Genomic DNA, 18,851 nt, shown 5'->3' on the forward strand with positions numbered 1-18,851 from the left:
AATTGTGTTTCGGATCATATTACAGCAAATTATGGTGGCGAGAGAGATCCAGTTCCAAATAATATAACTTTGAACAACATTCCTGAAACGAAACCTTCTGTTCAAAGACTGGATCTCCAAAAGTAGTAGGACTATGTTTTCACTATGCACAAAGTCTAGAATGAACACCGTTGTAAATCCAAGTATGTTATTGAAGAAATAGAAAACCATTAAGCGTATGAAGATAGACCATTCTAATTGCTTATTCTTATTATAAGCTTCCGCAGCAGCTAATACTACCATTCGATAAATACAGCATGCATTCATAAATAACGTTAAAAAGAATGCAAACGTGTGATATAATTTTCCATTCTTATAAATACGGTTATTTCTCAAATTATATTTGGAAGTCAAGAACAAATTCACTGCGAGATTAAAAGAAAACACAATTTTTTGCATGTCTTTTTCCAGTCTATTATAACGTAACTTTATCAGGCCAGCTTCCTGTTTTTGAGACATTTTTTGTATTTAACTTTACTGTTTTCGATACGTCAAGTATTGGCTCATGAAAATATTATAATGGGGCAACTCAACCAATATAATGATGTTGAAAGTGTATTAGATGATTTGATCTTTCAACTACGACATTGTTTACTCTATCACTCACAATGTAAAGCCCCCAGTACACATTGGCCTGTGTTGGGCCAAGCTTTGCAATGCACAAATGTAGGCCACGATCAAATGGTGTTTACACATTGGCGCATGGCTCATTGCTGCCTGGCAAACCACTTGCGATGGACGTCTAAGTAACTAAGGCTGCGGCTATTTATTTGTATACTACACTATATAAGTAAAGTCAATTCTTTCAAAGAAGGCTTATTATAGCATTAATGATTATTTAAATGATAGGAATAGTTGGTCGCTTAGTTGAACGCAAGGCAGCTCATTCTTGTTATCACTGTCACTAAATTATTAACTTATTATTTGTCATTTATTTATTTTCAAACATATAATTTACATTTTTAAATATTAAATATAAAAATAAAAAACATTTAAAAATATAAAAAATAGGTTGCCACCGATATCGGGCACAGGGTCCAAGGTACCGGTGGTTAGGGTCCCAAAGACAGAAACCTCCTCACAATACGTGCCGTATCAAGGAGTACTGCCTTCTGAATCAGTCCCTTGATCCAGCCGCCCAACGAGAGCCTCCTGAGGTGTTCGTCGAGGCTCTTGGCTATTAACTTATTATTATTATTATTTTTTACATTGATTGACATTACTTCAGACATTAATTCTGTTTTTTTATTATTATTATTTCCTTGGGGAACTTGTGTTAAATTTAAATTTTGCTTAGCGTTGTTGCTTTATGGCTTGCTAGTACTGCAGTACTTCTTACATGTTCTACTTTTGTTGAATAGCTGCAAGCACGTCATGCTCCCTTAGACGGTATGGCCAGCGGTAGCGATGGGGGTCGGGTTGTCCCCTTCCCTCAAAAATGTGCGAAGGGGCGATGGCTGATCCTCGCGTTATACTCGTGAACGGGTGCTGCTGGCGGTACCAGGTCGTGTTGGTGGCTATTGACACTATTAATAATAGTATGATTTTCTATTAGCTTATTTTGGAGAAAATAATAATACTGTAGTCCTAGCAGGTATACACCTTGTTTGTGTTGTACAGCTACAACATAACCATCTGCGCATGTGGGTGGGCACGCCGATTTTATGCTTATATTAAAAATACATTTTTATTTTATTAACAGGAGGCTTTAGATACACTTAATAGACTGTAAGTAATGCTTGAGTACTTAGTCTTTATAGGTGTAAATCTGTGTGCTAGCCTACTTGTGTTAAGTTTGTATTGTTTTTTTTCTTCTTAATTTTACACATGCATTCATCTTTTTGAAGTACGTGCTTTGTCCACGTTGGATGTTCTTGCATACCCTCGTTAAGTGCACTGAAATCATCATATACAGATATAAAACCAACAGGTCAATTTAGACCGGGTCAGTGGAGAGACATGGAATAAGTGTTTACACTTATTTCAATAATTATTTTATCAGATACCGAGCATTCTTTTGTTGTTTTTAGATTCCACAGTTTTAAACGGCTTCCAAAAAAAAAGGTTTACAATTCCATTTAGTCCCCAGTATAAGGACAAAAGGTGTAGTAGGAAATTGTAAGTTGTAAAATAGGAAATTGTAGTAGTTTCAGAAACGTAATCTTGGCTATCCTAGTCAGATATATTTAAAAATACATAAGACATATCATTATTGATGACACATGACAGAATGACATTATTATAAACTATAAAATTATCCTACTAATATTATAATTGTGAAATTTTGTGAGAATCCATACAAGATGTATGTTTATTTATTTATTTATTTTTAGGAAAACCAACAGCTATACAAAAAAGAATAGACCATGGATAAAAAGACAAAAAGCCAATTACAGGTTTGTTATTCTTTCATGCAAAAACGGCTGGACTGATTTGGTTTAAATTTGGTATGTAGATAGGTGATACCCTGGATTAACACATAGGCTACTTTTTATGAACACACCACGCGGGCGAAGCTACTGGCGGAAGCTAGACTTAATTTGGAAATTAAAATACTGAAAATAAGTCACATGAAAATAATCCAATAGTTTATTTGCTAAAGCGCCATAGTTTCACACCAGCCACGTGTCTCGAATCTCTTGGAGAGTATATTTTAATTATTTATTATCAAATAAACAATGGAGTATTTTTTTTGCAGTGGGTCTATGGCTTCTGGCACTTCCGGCACACCACTTTTCGGCTAGCTGTTTGCTTGCGTTTGGGTGCTCAGTGCTTAGTTTTTTTTAAGTTTATGTAAATAATGTGCCTAACCTTAAATAATAAAGCCAGGCTATATTCAAATACTCATTCTACCTTCTTGGTATTCATTCCTTCTAATACATTTTCTAATATTATATTACAAAAATTACTAATGATGATGCATTTAGTAATTCTGATGAAGAGTAAATTATTATTGTGTTTTGTAATAAAAAAATAAATACTAATTTTGTCTTCCGACCAAGCATAATACGAACGAATGCTTAAATAATGAAATATTTCTGAATATATTGATGCGTCTAATATTTACCGGAACAATTTCTAGACTTGAAGATCTTCGTACAAGCGGTCTCAACATCCTTCATTGCTGTATAGAATCTCTCACATTCAGTGCTTAGACACATAAGTACGACCATATTTTTCGCATTCCAGATTTGTGCCATTAATGGTAGGAGTACAAGCTAACAAACATACAAAAAAAGGTAAAATAATTAAAGAAGAATCAGCAACTCAAACAGTAAACAAACTTACATTTGGATTTGAATCCTGGTGAACCTCAAGAACCATTGCAACATTCCACAAACTAAGGTAAGCTAAGAATATCGTATAGAATAGAATCTGAAAGTTTTGATAAAGGTTACATGAAACATGAAAGGTTTGAAGGAAAGAGGTGTTTGCTGAGTTAAAATAAAAAGAAATAATAAAAATAAAGCAAAAGCATAATTAAGCAGATTTACCATTTGTTGAAAGGTCTTCCAGATAATATTGTAAATGTCCAGAATATTCAAGTACATATTTAACATTCTATTCCAATATTCTTCTATTTTTGAATCGTCACATTTAGACGATTCAAGTTCTTCCATGAACACGCGAACCATTTTTTCATTTAGTTTCATTAGGATTATAGCATACGCAATATTAATATCATGGGCGATGCTGGTGTAAGCTGAGATAATCTCGAAAATTACGATATTTGTAGTAAAGCAGTAACAGATGACATAACTAATGCTAAAAATGTTTAAAATGATAACGCTAGCCCAACTATAGCAAACGAAAATTCTGAGTTCTGTTCCGTTGATTCGTAAAATACTACCTAGTAAGTACATGTTGGATTTTCAAAACCAACAAAATATTTTTATGGCTGTGTTTGATGTTTGAAACGGTATTAATTAAATCCCCGACCATATATAAGTAGTGTTAAATTGGGCTATCTGGATCACAGGAGATCCAGATAGCCCAATTTAAACTTCTCGAGAAGTGATTTTGAGTTTTTGAGAACTGATTGTTGTTCTTTCAATAACTTGATCTATTCAAACCGTTTTCCTTAGCAACATCTACAGAACTGATTTCGTTTTCTCTAGAACTGAATCATTCAAACATTTTTGTCTCGATCATTCAAATACTTACTAAAAATATCCTCTGAATTATCTATTTGAGAACTGTTTCTAAGTTTTTAATTAGCTGTTTTATACTAGATTTTTAATTATACTCTTTTACTGTTCTTTTTCTATTATATTTATGATAGTGTAGTAATTCTCTTAGCAGTTCCAACAATACTGAGAGTCCAGTTATTCAGAAACACCCAATTTACATCATCATTCATTTTATTCAAAATAATGATCTAGTGACTCCTATGTTTATCTATCTATCCTCAACCAATTTAAAATATTATACTTTTGTTTCTTTCAAAAATAGACGTTTTAATTTGTCAACATAATCTGTTCCTTTCACAGCGTTCAAATAATAACATTGAGGAAATTGTATAGCATGTTGCATCCAAGGATCATTGTAAATCTCCCAATCTTCTATAACACCTCCACATGAGAAACATGCTACTTTATCATTTACACCATTTCCACAATAAAATAATCCGGCCTCAGCCATTTCCATCACCAACCTTCTCCCTGTATTAGCCGTTGCCCAATAATGTCTAAACGAAATTTCACGCATTTTATACACATTATACATTTCATAACGAGGGTTACATTTATTTTGAGACATGTTCTGTTCACTCACTATATAGTTCTTGATACAGGTAATTATAAAGGTGAAATGATATCATACTGTATCTGTACCAGCAATTTATAATGATTAACATTTGATGGGATTGGTAGGGATAGAGGATTTGAAAATTAAACAAGAAAAATATTTATTTCAAAAATTTATTATCTATACACCATTTATATAAAACTATTACATTTTTTAAAGCACATATTTTGTCATGATAAATACAACTATACACATCATGAGAATGTTCATATTTATTATATAAGCTTAATAAATTAGGACAACCTTCATCTTCTAAATTATTTATATTATTATTATTATTCAAAATATTTTTTAACCACAACACTTTTTCTATACCTTTGGTGTAAACACTTTTATCTCTTAAAATATCTACAATCAAATTCTGATGATTTGAGTAGGGCACAAATCCGTCTCTCCAGTATATCCTTCTATTACGTTCAATCCAACTGACTTGTCGTTTTTCTGGTATCGTCAGATCGTAAAATGGAAATGGTGGCTTAATTAAGAACATATGAATTTTTTTATTCAATAATACAGCAAATTCTTTAATGATAAATTCATTTGTTTCTGTTTTAAAACCTTGAACATCTACGATGGCTGTCATGATAATCTGCGCACTATGTTACTTAAAGGTTTATATTCCACAAGTCGATCGTTAATAATTAAACAGTATCCAGTTGTATTATCTGGTATTGGTGCGGAACATTCAATCTCTAACCGTACATCTACGGGGCCTGTTTTCAAACTATCGTTTTGTCTTGAACAGTCTATAATAAAGAGAGGGGCCTTCTCCTTGAAATCAAACAAATTAAGCAAGGGGTCTGCAGGACAATTGTAATACGACTGACGAAATTTCACGTACATTTCATATAATATATTGTATTTGTTCTCAGAAAAATTTAAGCTTAGAGGCTCGTAAGGATAATACTGCGAATTCAAAAATAATGTTACGTTACTAACCCCACAGTGATCAAACAGAGAACTGTCTTTCGTTTTATTATTTTTTCTGTTGGTTTGCAAGCAAAAAATTACATATCGTGGTTTTTCTAATTGCGATGCAGTCTTAACTGACCAAGAATGTTTTGTAGTTTTAGGGAGCAAAGGATACTCATATAAATCCCAATTTCGAAACGCTATTTGAATAGGTTTATCTCTCTCCAAGTGTTTTAGTAGTGTCAGTCGTTCACGGTCTGACACTTTTATATGTGGTACACGCCATTGCAATCTTTGTATGTCTATTTGAAAATGTGCAATATCATCAGTTGCTAAGATACTGTTTAAGTTAGAGTTACTTCTATTCAAAATAAGTTCATGTTTACAATTTATCACAATTTTATTGTAATCCTCCGCAAAGCCTAAAATCTTATTAAGAGGTACAATAGCACTAAAATGACCATCACTTTTGAATCCATCTAGGTTCCAACCCCATAAAGCAGCAACTTTATTTTCTCCATCATTCATTGAAACATATGACTTTATTGTCGACGTTATTCCAGAATTTTTAATGCGATCTATTTCAATGCCATTTATTTCGTATCTGATATCTTGAAACAAAAACATAATAGGGTTGTTACTGAACGTAATATTTTTCTTAATCGGTTTTCCATCTTTGTCGAAGAACTTTGCTTGACCCTCGACGTAAAGTGAACTGGCTGATGGTAACACGTATATGTCTTGTTGGTGTACGGGAATTCTGATTTCATCGTTTTCTCTAAAGCTATTAGTGTAGGGATTGTATGTGTGGACTTCATAGCTTTCAATTGAACTATCGAAGTGAGGTAATTCAGTAATTTGTAATATATTCATACTTTAAAACCTAGAGCTTTAAGAAAAGCTTTATTTGCTTCACTCAATTTTTTCACTTTTTTCTTACGTCTATGCTCCTTAATGGTCCTGGATGGAATAAGACGTTTGATTTCCACAGGAGTGTTTTTATAATATACTATCATTTTGTTTTTCTTAAATGAAGGCGTAATTGAATATGTTCTTCACCGAAGTTAATACAGTTACCGAGTTGATCAACAATCTTAACAGATATAGATGAAATTAGATTTTTGTTCACTGGAAAGTAAATAACGTTTTGTGGTATTTCTATCAACCGCCGACCTGCAGCAGTATCAGATACAAATTCGTGAATAAAATGTGCTGGTAAGCCATTGCAGTATGAACCGTTTACAAGATCACATTCGATTCTAATTACATTTAGACTGTTGTTGTTGACTGCCACTTCTGGTCTTGAATTTAATACTGAAAAGTATAGCAAACCGCACTCGTATTGGTCAGATAAATGCAGTGGTGGTTGAAAGTAAGAAATCAATTCAGATGTATTTCCAGAGATGGTAACTGTTGTAGTCATACTTGCATACTGAACGCATTTTGAAGATCCTGTTTATTTTATTTCTTGATTAAACCAGAATTTTCGTAAAAAATTTAAGCAGAGATGTCCACAATTGAAGGGGTGATCACGTTGTATATTATCATAATTATATTGAACTTTAGAACCTACATATTTTATGAATTCTTTTGGAGGCTTAAGATTTCCGTAACTATCAAAATACTCAATGTAATCATTATATTTTGCATAGGCTACCCAATGAGAACCAGGATTTTTAGAACAGTCTAAATTAATAACTCCACATTCTTTTTTAAAAGGATATTGAGGGAGTTCATCTCTCATAAATACACCTCTAAAATAAGGAATACTGTCAGCATACTTTAAAATATCAAAGTTAGTTAAGGCTCGTTTGGGTAGCCGATATCTTAAGTTTTTTTGTTTCGATACAAAAATTCCGAGCCCATCTTTATGCGGTTTAAGGTGTAATCCTTTTCCAATACATAGAGCTTCCATTTTTTCATTATGTCTTTTCGATTCAATCAACATCTTTTTAGCCATCTTGAATTCATTAATAGTTTTAGCAATACCAGCTGCACCGCCTGCTAAAGCTCCTGCCGCTGATAATCCCGCAAAAATAGGAATTAAAGGTAATACACCACCAGTTTTTGGAATAGGAATCACACGAGGAAGTTTAAGGGATGAATTATCAGCTAATTCTCTGGCAGCAGCAATAGCTAATTCTATAGCAATCTTCTTGGTCTTTGGTTTTAATTTTTTCATGTGTTTTTTAGTTTTAGTGATAACATTTTTCAGTTTACTTTTTAATCCTTTTCCATGTGTAGCTTTTAAAGAAGACTTTTTATTGCTTGTTTTTAGGCCAGAACCAGTTTTAATTTTGCTGGACATTGCCTTGCTTACTAAGCGTGCTGCAATTTTTTCGCCTACACTCGCATCAGAAGCAACCACTCGCTCTTTTGCCATTTTTAATAGAATTAAATCAGCCTTGTGCCGATCCTTTAAATTTAATGAATTTTGATAGGCAATGTCGTGATTTTTGCAATATTCGTCTAATTTGTTAATACCGCTATCTCCACGTGTAAGTCTTTTAGTTAATTTCGTACCTGGACCGCAATAATTGTAACCAGGTAAATGTAATTCAAATGGTAAATTGTTTATAAGCCAGTTGAGAAGACTACTCTCCCCAAAACACATTAGAAGACTGATGAATCTAAATTGTGCATATTAATAAATACTTAAAAGATTCTTCCATGATTTTGGTATTAGGTCAATGCTATAGTAATATATTTGATTTATGAATCCAACTATTTTCAGCTGAAGATAAACCTAACCATTTTACTAAAACTCTATTATCTTTTCTTCTAAGAACTTTCTCAACTAGATACACATTGGGATGTTTTGTTTTTTGAAGTTCTTGTGTATAAAATGCGCCTAAAATAGGCTGACCTCTGAGAGTATCTTCAATTAAGTAAGTTATGGGAGTTGTTTTTTGTATTTTACGAATTTTAAATATTTCTGTTGACCAATTGGGAGTATAACCTTTTTCAAATGTTCCTTTGTATTTACTGATACGCACATAATCACCTACTTTGTACTTGCTTTTTAAATTATCAATTTTTAACAACTTTAAATACCTTTCTAATATCATTTTTTTATTAATATTGTCTACATTAGCAGGGATTTCATTAATAGTACGATGGTGAGTGTGATTGTATTTGTAAAGAACATCATTTAGGGTATTATTTATCCAATTGTAATTGCCTTTTAAACTAAATTCTTTATAAACTTTAGATTTGAATGTCCTGATAAATCGTTCAACTATTGAAGCCTTTTTTTGTTGAGAAGGTTGAATAATGGTTAATATTATATGATTTCATAAGCTTCTGAAATTTGTTATTATAAAATTCTGCTCCATTATCCGTTTGCAGATTTTTGGGAACACGTCCTTTATCCAACAAAGTTTTGAAAGAGTTACACACATCTTCTTTGGTTTTACTTCTCATAGGAAAGGCCCAAGCATATTTCGAAAATGTATCAATAACGGCAAGAATATATCTGTAATTTTTATTTTCTTTTGAAATTGATTGCATATCAATTAAGTCTGCTTGCCACAAGTCATCTATATCTTTCATGATAACATGTCTTCGTGGATAGTTGACCCTCGCATTTTTATGAATTTCGTTTACCACGTCAGCTTTGCTCATGTTTGCAGTTCAGTATACTTGTCTTGAAATCAGCTATCGTACTGAATAAAACGCTTATTATTATGACTATTTATTCTTTAATTATATCAGCTTCTTTTAATTCTTCGATTATTGATAAAATTTCATTATCATGGTTTGTATTACCGGCATCTCGGGAAGCAATTAATAGTTTCAATCTGTCAACCAGTTCGTTAGGATCATCCCAATATACCAAGTCAGTGTTATTTCTGTATTTCTTTAGCGTTGGTAAGCTTCCTCCAAATTTTGTGACAATATTATTATTTAACGACTCAGAAAACAATGGTTTAATTATGTCTCGATATTTTATACCTTTATCGCCTCTAATTTGTCCATTAGGATTGAAATCTCTCTTATGTGCATTTGTATAATGCAACATATCTTTGTAGACCAATTTATCTTTGCTCGATATTAGTTTCAAATCAGGTTTTCTTCGAAGTAAAAGTTCTTTTAAACCAGCGGTTAAACTGTAGGTTTTATCACCAACTTTAATTAAAATAACATTATCATCATTCACACTATCTATTTTAGAAAATGAAACTATTGAATTGCCCATTAATAATTTTTTGTTTTCACTTCTTATTCCAAATGGTATATTTACCCCTTCATAAATATCATGGATATCATGACCCTCTAATGATATTTCTAAATCTTCCAGTGATTCCGTTTGGGGAGACTTTTTAACGAACTGCACAGAATTCAGTTCTGGAGTGTAGCATTCTTCAAACTTTGTAGATGAGCTAGTATTAATATCACTCAATTCCACATCTTCAGAATTAGAGTGTGTATTTTCTAAATTTTGTATTTTTTCTATTGTTTTATTCGAATCAACTAGGGTTTTAAGGGGATCTGTGACAGGTTTTAACATTTTATCAAGTGTTAAGTTTATAGAGTGTTCCTGGTTTTTCATTTGTTTTATTTTATTCTTTATGGAGTCTACAGATTTCATTAATTCTATTTTAATATTTTTCTCCATATTGTAACTATAATAGGTAACAACTGTGTTCGGCTAAAGAACAAATTATACTGAGTTTGATTGTACATGTTAATTACTTATATGGACATATAAAAAAGTCAGTCAAATTTAAAAAACATATCAAAATTCTGTCTGTATCTTCCATTATTTAATGACGATTCTTTATTAATAAGTAGAAAATTATAAGGTTTACTCCAAACAGTTTGACAAATATTTTTGAACTCTTTCCATTGTAAATCAGAACTAACATGCTCTTCATAAATATGTTTTAAATTTACATCATCTTGTTTGAATATAATAAGAAAATTAACGTTGTCACGTAACAATTGCTTTGGAATTTTAGAATAGGTTTGAGACAAATAGAAACAATCTATTTGTTTATGTCTACCCATACAGAAATAATTGCGGATATTTATTTGATTTTCACAAGCAACATCATCGAAAATAAATACAGAATTTGTTAAAGCTTCACTCGGAGAAATAACATCTTTATCATCATTGAATTCGTAGAAATTAACCTGTGGTACTCTTTTCAACACTTCAGTCAAGAAACGGTATTTAGGTTGAAAAGAAGTTTTCGAGTAAAGATACAGATTTCTGAATTTGAGCCCATTTTCATGCAGCAGTAAACTAATCATAACATTCGTTTTACCACAGTTCGATGGACCACATATTATACAGCGAATGGTATTCGGCAATAAAGTGCTATGCCTGATGTAGTAGGCAGATTCACTTAATCTTATATTATTAATATTTAGGGATATGGGTTGCTTGATCAACTTCATCTCGCCGATTAAATCAAATACTGTTTAGCATTCACATATATACATAATATGATTTAAAAATATAAATAAAATCAAGTATGCCACCTGTGTAAGAATGATGTTATTCTAATCACAGATTAATATATTCTTTTTTTAATTTTATTTTTTTAAGGAAACATAAATAAAAACAGGTTTATAGGTAAAAAGTCATTTATTTAAGTATAATAAAACATGTTATATATCAAATGTACACTTATATCTATGATTAAACTATAACTATATTTATGTAATCCATTTACAATATAGTAAACAAAATATAAGGTTGTTTATTAATAATAAGTATATTTTTTTTCATTCTTAGTTATTAAAATACATTTAAATGTAGATTAATTACATTAAAATGTAGTGCAGTTATACATATTGTAACATAATCATAAATTTATTTGATAGATTGGTAGTGCCCCCAAGGTAAAGTATATATTTGGTTTGGTAAAATTTGTCTTTTATCATCATTTCTATTTAATGCTACTTTATTAATTTCTTGTGTATACAGAACATGTTTCATCGATTTTATAATCATCATTTTATGTTTATATGTCTTGTCATTCAATAAGGCTGTCTTGTAGTTAGTTGATGATAATTTTCTTGTCACATGTTTCGTAATGCCTTTTGCTTTCTTTATATGTGTTTTAACACTACTTATACAATATAATTTAGCTCTAAGACCAACAAATTCAGAAATAACATCACCTCCTAATTCGTCTTTAAATAAACCAGGAACCTTTGCATTCCTTTTAAAAATTCCATAAGGGTTATCTTCAGAAAAATTGCTAGTATCAAATTGTGAAATATTTTGAGTAATATCGGCATAAAAATCATTAGTATGTATATAATAAAGTAGACTATCGGTATCTGTGTAGCAAAGCATTGTTTGATTTTTATACTTATTTTTAATAAAATCATAGTGAAACTGATATAAATGTTGTTTCGCATATTCTAAAACAGTAAAACCAATATATATTGGCCTATCTAAGGTTACTTTTTCTTGATTCAATTGAATGACTACAAAATTTTCATTTAATATATAGATGCTTTTTAAATTTGGTTTAGAAATTAACTTTTCAGCACCTACATTTTTATTCGTTAAATTTTTCGTGTCTGCCCATTGTGATATTAACCTCACGTCTTTTTGTTTTCGTCTATTTTCAATTGTTTTACCAAAAATAGCATTATTAAGTAATTTAAAAAAGTCTTTTTCGAATGCTGAATTACATGTTTGACGTAACTGAGTATTCAAATCAATGTATTTTTTCAGAAAACAGTCTTGTCGAAAAGCTAATATACGATGGATCTTTTTTAAAATCAATCCATGTTTTAGGCATTGTTTTAAGTTTGTATAGTGAATAACATATTTGGTTTTATCATATAAATTTGCTACTAGTTTATAAGTTTTTCCGCCTGGAGGTATTATTTTTTCGGGTGCAAAAGGTAAATCACTGTGAGAATCGTGCAAGTGCTGTGGATAACATAAATCTACTTCTAAAATATAACCATAATCTGCATCATCTGCAACGTTGAACAGATCAAATTTTGATATTTCATTTTCGTTTAATAAATAAAAGTTTGATATCGGCATCTTTTTGGTCATGGCATGCCCGTACAAATTATTAGCATCGAGATATATCAAAAAAGAAGAAGGTTCAGTTACGTCATAATCTGGTAGGTATTTGTTATTAGATTTAGCATATCGAAGTGAACATTGAGCCAAACCGCCACGTATTCCATTTTCTAATAATTCATATATTTCCAAATCAGAAATCAAATCTAATTGAACTCCTGTGTATAAAAGCATAGCATCCCAACTTAAACCAGGTGAAGATACATAATGAGCTGGGTCTAATTTGTAATATTTCAAGCACATTTGTCTAAATTTTTCAAATATATCACAAAGTAATAATACATCACTCTTTAAATATAAGTCATTATATCTACCAAGAGAATCAATCTTAAAAGCATCCCAAATTTTTTGTGCACGTTGGTATTCAGCATCTGTTATATGCTCCGATGTTAAACTATTAAAAAATGTATATTTAGGTGGGAGCTCCTTCACATCATATTTAGCCCACGAATCAATGTACTCGTAAGGAAAAACACCCTTTTCTCTCAGTAAAACGAATTGATCATAATCTCTGAATTCGCTGGCAAGATGTATATTTTCTTCTTTTGTTAAAGATTTTGATAATGTATCTAAACTACAACTTAAAAATTGAAATGAATCTATAAATTTTATTTGTATGTGGCGAGACAATTTTTCATAATAAATGTTTTTCGTTATCGACATATATTTTTCTTTCGATTTAGGTATTACCTTGATGTCACCCTCATAGTTAGTTAATTCTTTTATAAAAATATGACTATCATATCCCGATAAATTGTGAAACACTACTGGAATGAATGGACATACTTTGTAAGTTAAATTACAATGAGTATGCGCTGCGCCGCGATACTCACCAGTAATATGATCGTGATCAAGAACTTTATCTCCCAATAAAGGCTGTTCGCAGATATGACATATATTGGCCATATCATAGTTGTTTCTTTGGTTTTCAGATAATGAAGACAAGGACTTTTTAATTGATAATATCCTACAGATTCGTTTCACATCTCTAATTAAGTTTTTTATAAATATTTCAATACAGTCTGGACCCCTATGCCAAACATATTTATTCAAGCTGGAATCATGAGAACAGCAAACATAATAGCCAAAAGATGACGGTTGATGCAATTTTATGTTAGTTGTATTATTATCACTTGATTTCGTATCACAATCTAACAATATGCTTTCAAAATCTGCGTATACTATAAAATTAATTTTTAATTTTCTTTCATAGTGCTTAAACTTTAATTTACTATTTTCACCTGGTAATATTGCTAAAATTTTAGAACATTTATGCGAATTATATCGAGTCTTACTTGCAAAAAACTGTAAACATGAATCACAAAACTCTAGTTTTCCATTATGTTTAGTGATTTGACGTCTTACTAATCGTGGGAGATCTTTAATAAGACAGTAATGACCCTTTTCTTCTTTTTCTATGTATAATAAATTTATATGATTAACTTTCTTTAAACTACTCAAATATAGAGGCCCAGTAACATTACATTTTTTATCCAGACCATAAACATTGATACTTAAATCAGGATTTTGTTTCTCTAAAAGTTTCAAATCATTAATAGTGGGCGGAAATGCGATCCCTTCAATATTGAGAACTTCTGAAAAATGAGGATAGGATGCAGTTCTACAGACGTTACTTCTAGCAGGATACAGCGAAGCTACAATGCTCCATAACAAACAGTATTTATCATTGTTTTTAATGTTTATGCAACTTTTAGTATTTTTTATAACTGAAGGTAATTCTAAATAACTACCTCCTCTCATAGGTGAATATTTATTTATATTAATTTCTAAATGATTTACTTTAAAAAATGACCAACCGGACTCGCAGTGTTCAAATGCAATCATTTTTTCTACCAAAATATTTATTATTTTAATAATTATACAGTTTATATCTGTACTACTGCATACAATTTCAAATTTGGTATTAAATGACTTAAGCTGTTGTTCATCTGACTTGGGTAAAATGAAATAAGCAAATAGCTCAAAATTTACTTTGATACACTTATGTTTTGCTAACGACAGTTCAATAATTCTATTTATATCATTCTTATAATAGCACAGGAACGCCTCTGGTGTGAGGTGCTCGTCTTCCTGTACTGGACTTAGTCTGTATGTAACTATTCTATTCTTAAATGCAGTGGCAATTATTTTAATACTTTCAAATTCAGTACTCAATAGACAGTTCGACTTATGTAAATTAGATCTGGTATGATTCTTGAATTTTTGTTTTAATATTCTTAAATTGCATTTCTCACATAACATAAAATTAATTTTATCGGGTTCATCCTCATGACGTAGGGTAACTGTGAACAATTAAAAGTTAGAGGTATAAGAATATTTTATTATTTATATTATTAACAAGAAGGATAATATATTATTATGTATGATTATAGGTAGATGTTTATACAATAATATTTATCTAAATGTAATGGGTTCAAAAGAAACCTTAAACTATATCTCTTATATCTAACGAATACATAGTTTTATTTTATAAATCATAAAACTGGTTATATAGTATAATAGTTATATAATGTGCGTAGTTTTAAGCATAGTTACACTACACAGCTATTTATTGAATTAATTATAAGAATTAATAATCATAGAGGGGCAGTTTTTAAATTCTTTACGAATGGCACTCAAATAAGCAGATAAGTGACGCCAACTTTCGGTATCAATATCTGATCTATTCTTTACGGTAACAATCGCATGACGCCACCTATTCATAGGCGACACATTTTCTATTTCATCACATTTGTATATTTTTAACTCAATGAAATGTGTCCCCGGTTTTAATGCATTAGCTTGGCGCGAATATCCATTCGTAACGCGTCTCATTACATAAGAAGTTAAAGGGGGTACTTTTTTACCAATTTCGTTATCAAGAGATGTAGAGTGATCATCTTCACTATCAGAGCCAAAGAGAGCCGCCGCGGTGCTCCTGTTCTCGGTCTTAGCCCGCTTAGTGTCCCGGTCGGAGCGAGCGCTGGCGCCGCCGCCGGCGCCGGTGCGTACGCCACTGCTCGACGGCTCTGAGCGATGAGATCTCTTCTTCGTGCTCTTTTTTTCGAGCGGTTTCTTTTCCGGCTCTTCAGCGGATGACGCCTCGTCCGTTGGGTAAATGTCATCTACAAGTTTCGACCTGTAAAGAAAAAATACATGATAATGTATTCGACAACTGTATATAGATGTAATAAATACCTTTATGATAGTAGAACCTATTCAAATATAGATTTTATCTAAAACATTTTTTTAATTTTAAGTTGATAGAAGTTATCGATCTATGTTTAACATTACAAAAACTACGACAATTGATTTATAAAATAAAATTATAAATATTATTAATAATGTATAATTATTATATTATTATAATTTTCAGTTATTATATCTACTCATTGTTATATTTTTTAATTAAGATATTTAAACTATAATTCTTAAACTGAAATACCAAAAGATGTTATTGGGAATGTAGTCGATAGTTCGAAGGCTAGTAATAAATCTATTCATATGATAAGACATATCACATTTAAATTAATAGTAGTGAGAAACGTATTACAAAAATATTCAGACCAGACAAATATCAACTAGTCTGTGTGGGAATCGAATCCACAAACACTCGGTTTAGATGGTTGAAGAACATGTTATATTGCGTTCAATATTGATGCGCCCAGGTCTTAACCAATAAACCAAACGTGTCGTCAAATATGTAATTAAATAGGGGACCACATCATGCAGTTTGTTTTTAGCGTGTATGATACACCCGAATATATATTATATATCATAAACGCTTCAAGCAAAGTGAACATTAGACTTTTAACAAATAAATGAGATTAAAATAATACTTACATAATGAACTGATGACTTTATCGAATAGGTAGTTGTTTCAAAAACTGATACTTCTTGATGAGTATATGTACTGGCACAAACACGTACGTAACTTGAAGTGTTTACTAGCAGCTCTAAGCAGAAAGTATTGAACCATAGAATTTGACATTCCTATTAATAGGCACCAATACTTCATTAGTGTGAACGCATTAGTATTTCATCCCTATACGTGTGTGTAAAAAAATGATGATCAGAAGGAAAATTATGTCAAGTTTGACTACTTATGTGAATGAGGATTCCGTTCACATTAATTCCTTATGATTTATATTAATCAATGTTCGAATAACTTGAGATTAATCATTGCTCAACGAAGATGATATCTCTCCGACGGAATCCTAAAAATATTGCTAAGGTAGCAATAATACACAATGAATATACGACTAGTTTCACGCGGTTTTGCTTTGCATTTAATTTATGAAAAAAGTCGTTCATTACAATACATTACTATGGGTGTACATTCGAACGGCACATATTAATTTATTAGTAGATAAATTTGTAAACACAGACAGGCTCAGATTGCATCCGACGCCTCTCTGACGCTAATAAGTATATACAAAGTCTAAAAAAGGAGAGAGTCTATTCTCGAATCCTAAGTCAATACACGCACAACGACACATCAAGCTACACTTTCCAGTATAAATTGAACCATTATTAGACGGGAAGCATATACAATGCGAGACCATCCTTTATTGGAAATGAGTAGCTTGATGTCTCGGTGTACCTACTGTACAAAGGTGAGTAACAAAGACAAAAAATGTTCCAAAATGAAGCCTAAAACTACAAAGTATTATTATTCATTAAGTAAGTGTTATTCTTTAATAATATTTGATACGTGTAAGTTGTGTGTTACAGAAATTGTTAAATTATGATTTCGGTAAGTATTTAGCAATCAAACATTTATTGTATTTTTCACTAGCTTCCGCCAGCGGCTTCACTCGCGTGGTGTGTTGATAAAAAGTAGCCTATGTGTTAATCCAGGGTATCACCTATCTACATACCAAATTTCAATCAAATCGGTCCAGTCGTTTTTGCGTGATTGACAAACTTTCACATTTATAATATAAGTAGGATATAAGTAGGATATAAGTAGGAAGTAGGATTTGTGTATAAATCATATTTAATAGTTCATGTGATTGGATAACTATATATTTACTTATTAGTTCGGATCAGACATAATTTCATACATTACATAATATAAACTCACGCCTATTTCGCCGAAGGGGTCAGCAGAGGTGTATAAAAATACACCTACATTTCACGAAATGTTTTAAGTCCCGTGTAATATGCAATTTTATCTACATACTTATAAATATTGAGTACACTTTTTTCGAATGTATATAAGTCCCTTCGTACTGTGATAGCTATATTTGTTTCACAATATTTATTATGAAATTACGAACACTGTTTTTTTCTCTCTCGATTCAATTTTGTAGCTGTGTGCGATGCATATCTCATTGTTAAAATATTAATTTTCAGGATTCAGAAGAACCATTATTCAACTTTGTTCCCATGGAAGCAGTACATTCAGATAGAAACAAGGGAAATCAATTGCACCTAAAAAGACCAAATCGTGAAGATAACGGTGTGACTTCGTATACATTTATAAAAAAGCCTGCCCTGGGATTCAAGATTGTACGCATTGAAATATATGATGCCAAAGATTTCATGGACCGAGAAGACACCCTCTGCAAATGTAAAGCGGAGTTGTGTGCACAATATGTCGTAAAACATGTATTATTCGACGATATTTACAAATCCGCAAATGAATTAATTCAAAAGATTCAAAATAATTTAGAGAATTAAAGAAATAAATGTTCAGATATAAATTTTGGTTTTATTTGTTAAAAGATTCACTACAATATCTTGATATGTAAGAATGTATTATTATTATTATATTACCCATAAATAAATAAATATATTTCAATTCTCGATATGATCCGTTCTTATCATACCGATATGATACATTCTTATCATACATACTTTATAGAGTTGCTGTGTGCAAGCTGAGCGAGAGCAACTGATTCAGTAAGTATACCGTATGTTAAAATTAGTATCAATCAGAAACAGACATCAGTTTTCGAGAAGTAAACTTTTTTCTAGTATTGTTAAGTTATTAAAAAAATGGTAAATTATTTGTCATTGGGTATTACGG

At 31.2% G+C, this 18,851-nt stretch overlaps 1 protein-coding gene and 1 long non-coding RNA gene across 4 annotated transcripts; one reads left to right on the forward strand and one right to left on the reverse strand.

Annotated features, from left to right (window-relative positions):
- Positions 1 to 5,429: 5,429 nt before the first annotated feature.
- LOC124641502 lies at positions 5,430 to 17,439 on the reverse strand. Of its 3 annotated transcripts, none has more exons than XM_047179586.1 (2): positions 16,661 to 17,439; positions 5,430 to 15,956 (listed from the first exon to the last, which is right to left on the reverse strand). In XM_047179586.1, the coding sequence occupies exon 2, from the start codon at positions 15,077 to 15,079 to the stop codon at positions 11,579 to 11,581; it is 3,501 nt and encodes a 1,166-aa protein (XP_047035542.1). In that variant the 5' UTR covers positions 15,080 to 15,956; positions 16,661 to 17,439; the 3' UTR covers positions 5,430 to 11,578. All 3 variants share the same exon structure in this region, with proteins under 3 accessions (XP_047035542.1, XP_047035543.1, XP_047035544.1).
- On the forward strand, positions 17,423 to 18,525 carry LOC124641503. The gene is made up of 2 exons (XR_006985687.1): positions 17,423 to 17,500; positions 18,176 to 18,525. It is a non-coding gene; the product is annotated as an uncharacterized LOC124641503 (long non-coding RNA).
- The last annotated feature ends 326 nt before the right edge of the window (positions 18,526 to 18,851 follow it).

This window comes from Helicoverpa zea, chromosome 22, assembly GCF_022581195.2.
Source record: "Helicoverpa zea isolate HzStark_Cry1AcR chromosome 22, ilHelZeax1.1, whole genome shotgun sequence".
Classification (NCBI taxonomy): domain Eukaryota; kingdom Metazoa; phylum Arthropoda; class Insecta; order Lepidoptera; family Noctuidae; genus Helicoverpa; species Helicoverpa zea.

What these genes read in the sequence shown, in the direction of transcription:
- LOC124641502 (XM_047179586.1), bottom strand. Translation starts at nt 15,079, where the DNA reads ATGTTATGTGAGAAATGCAATTTAAGAATATTAAAACAAAAATTCAAG.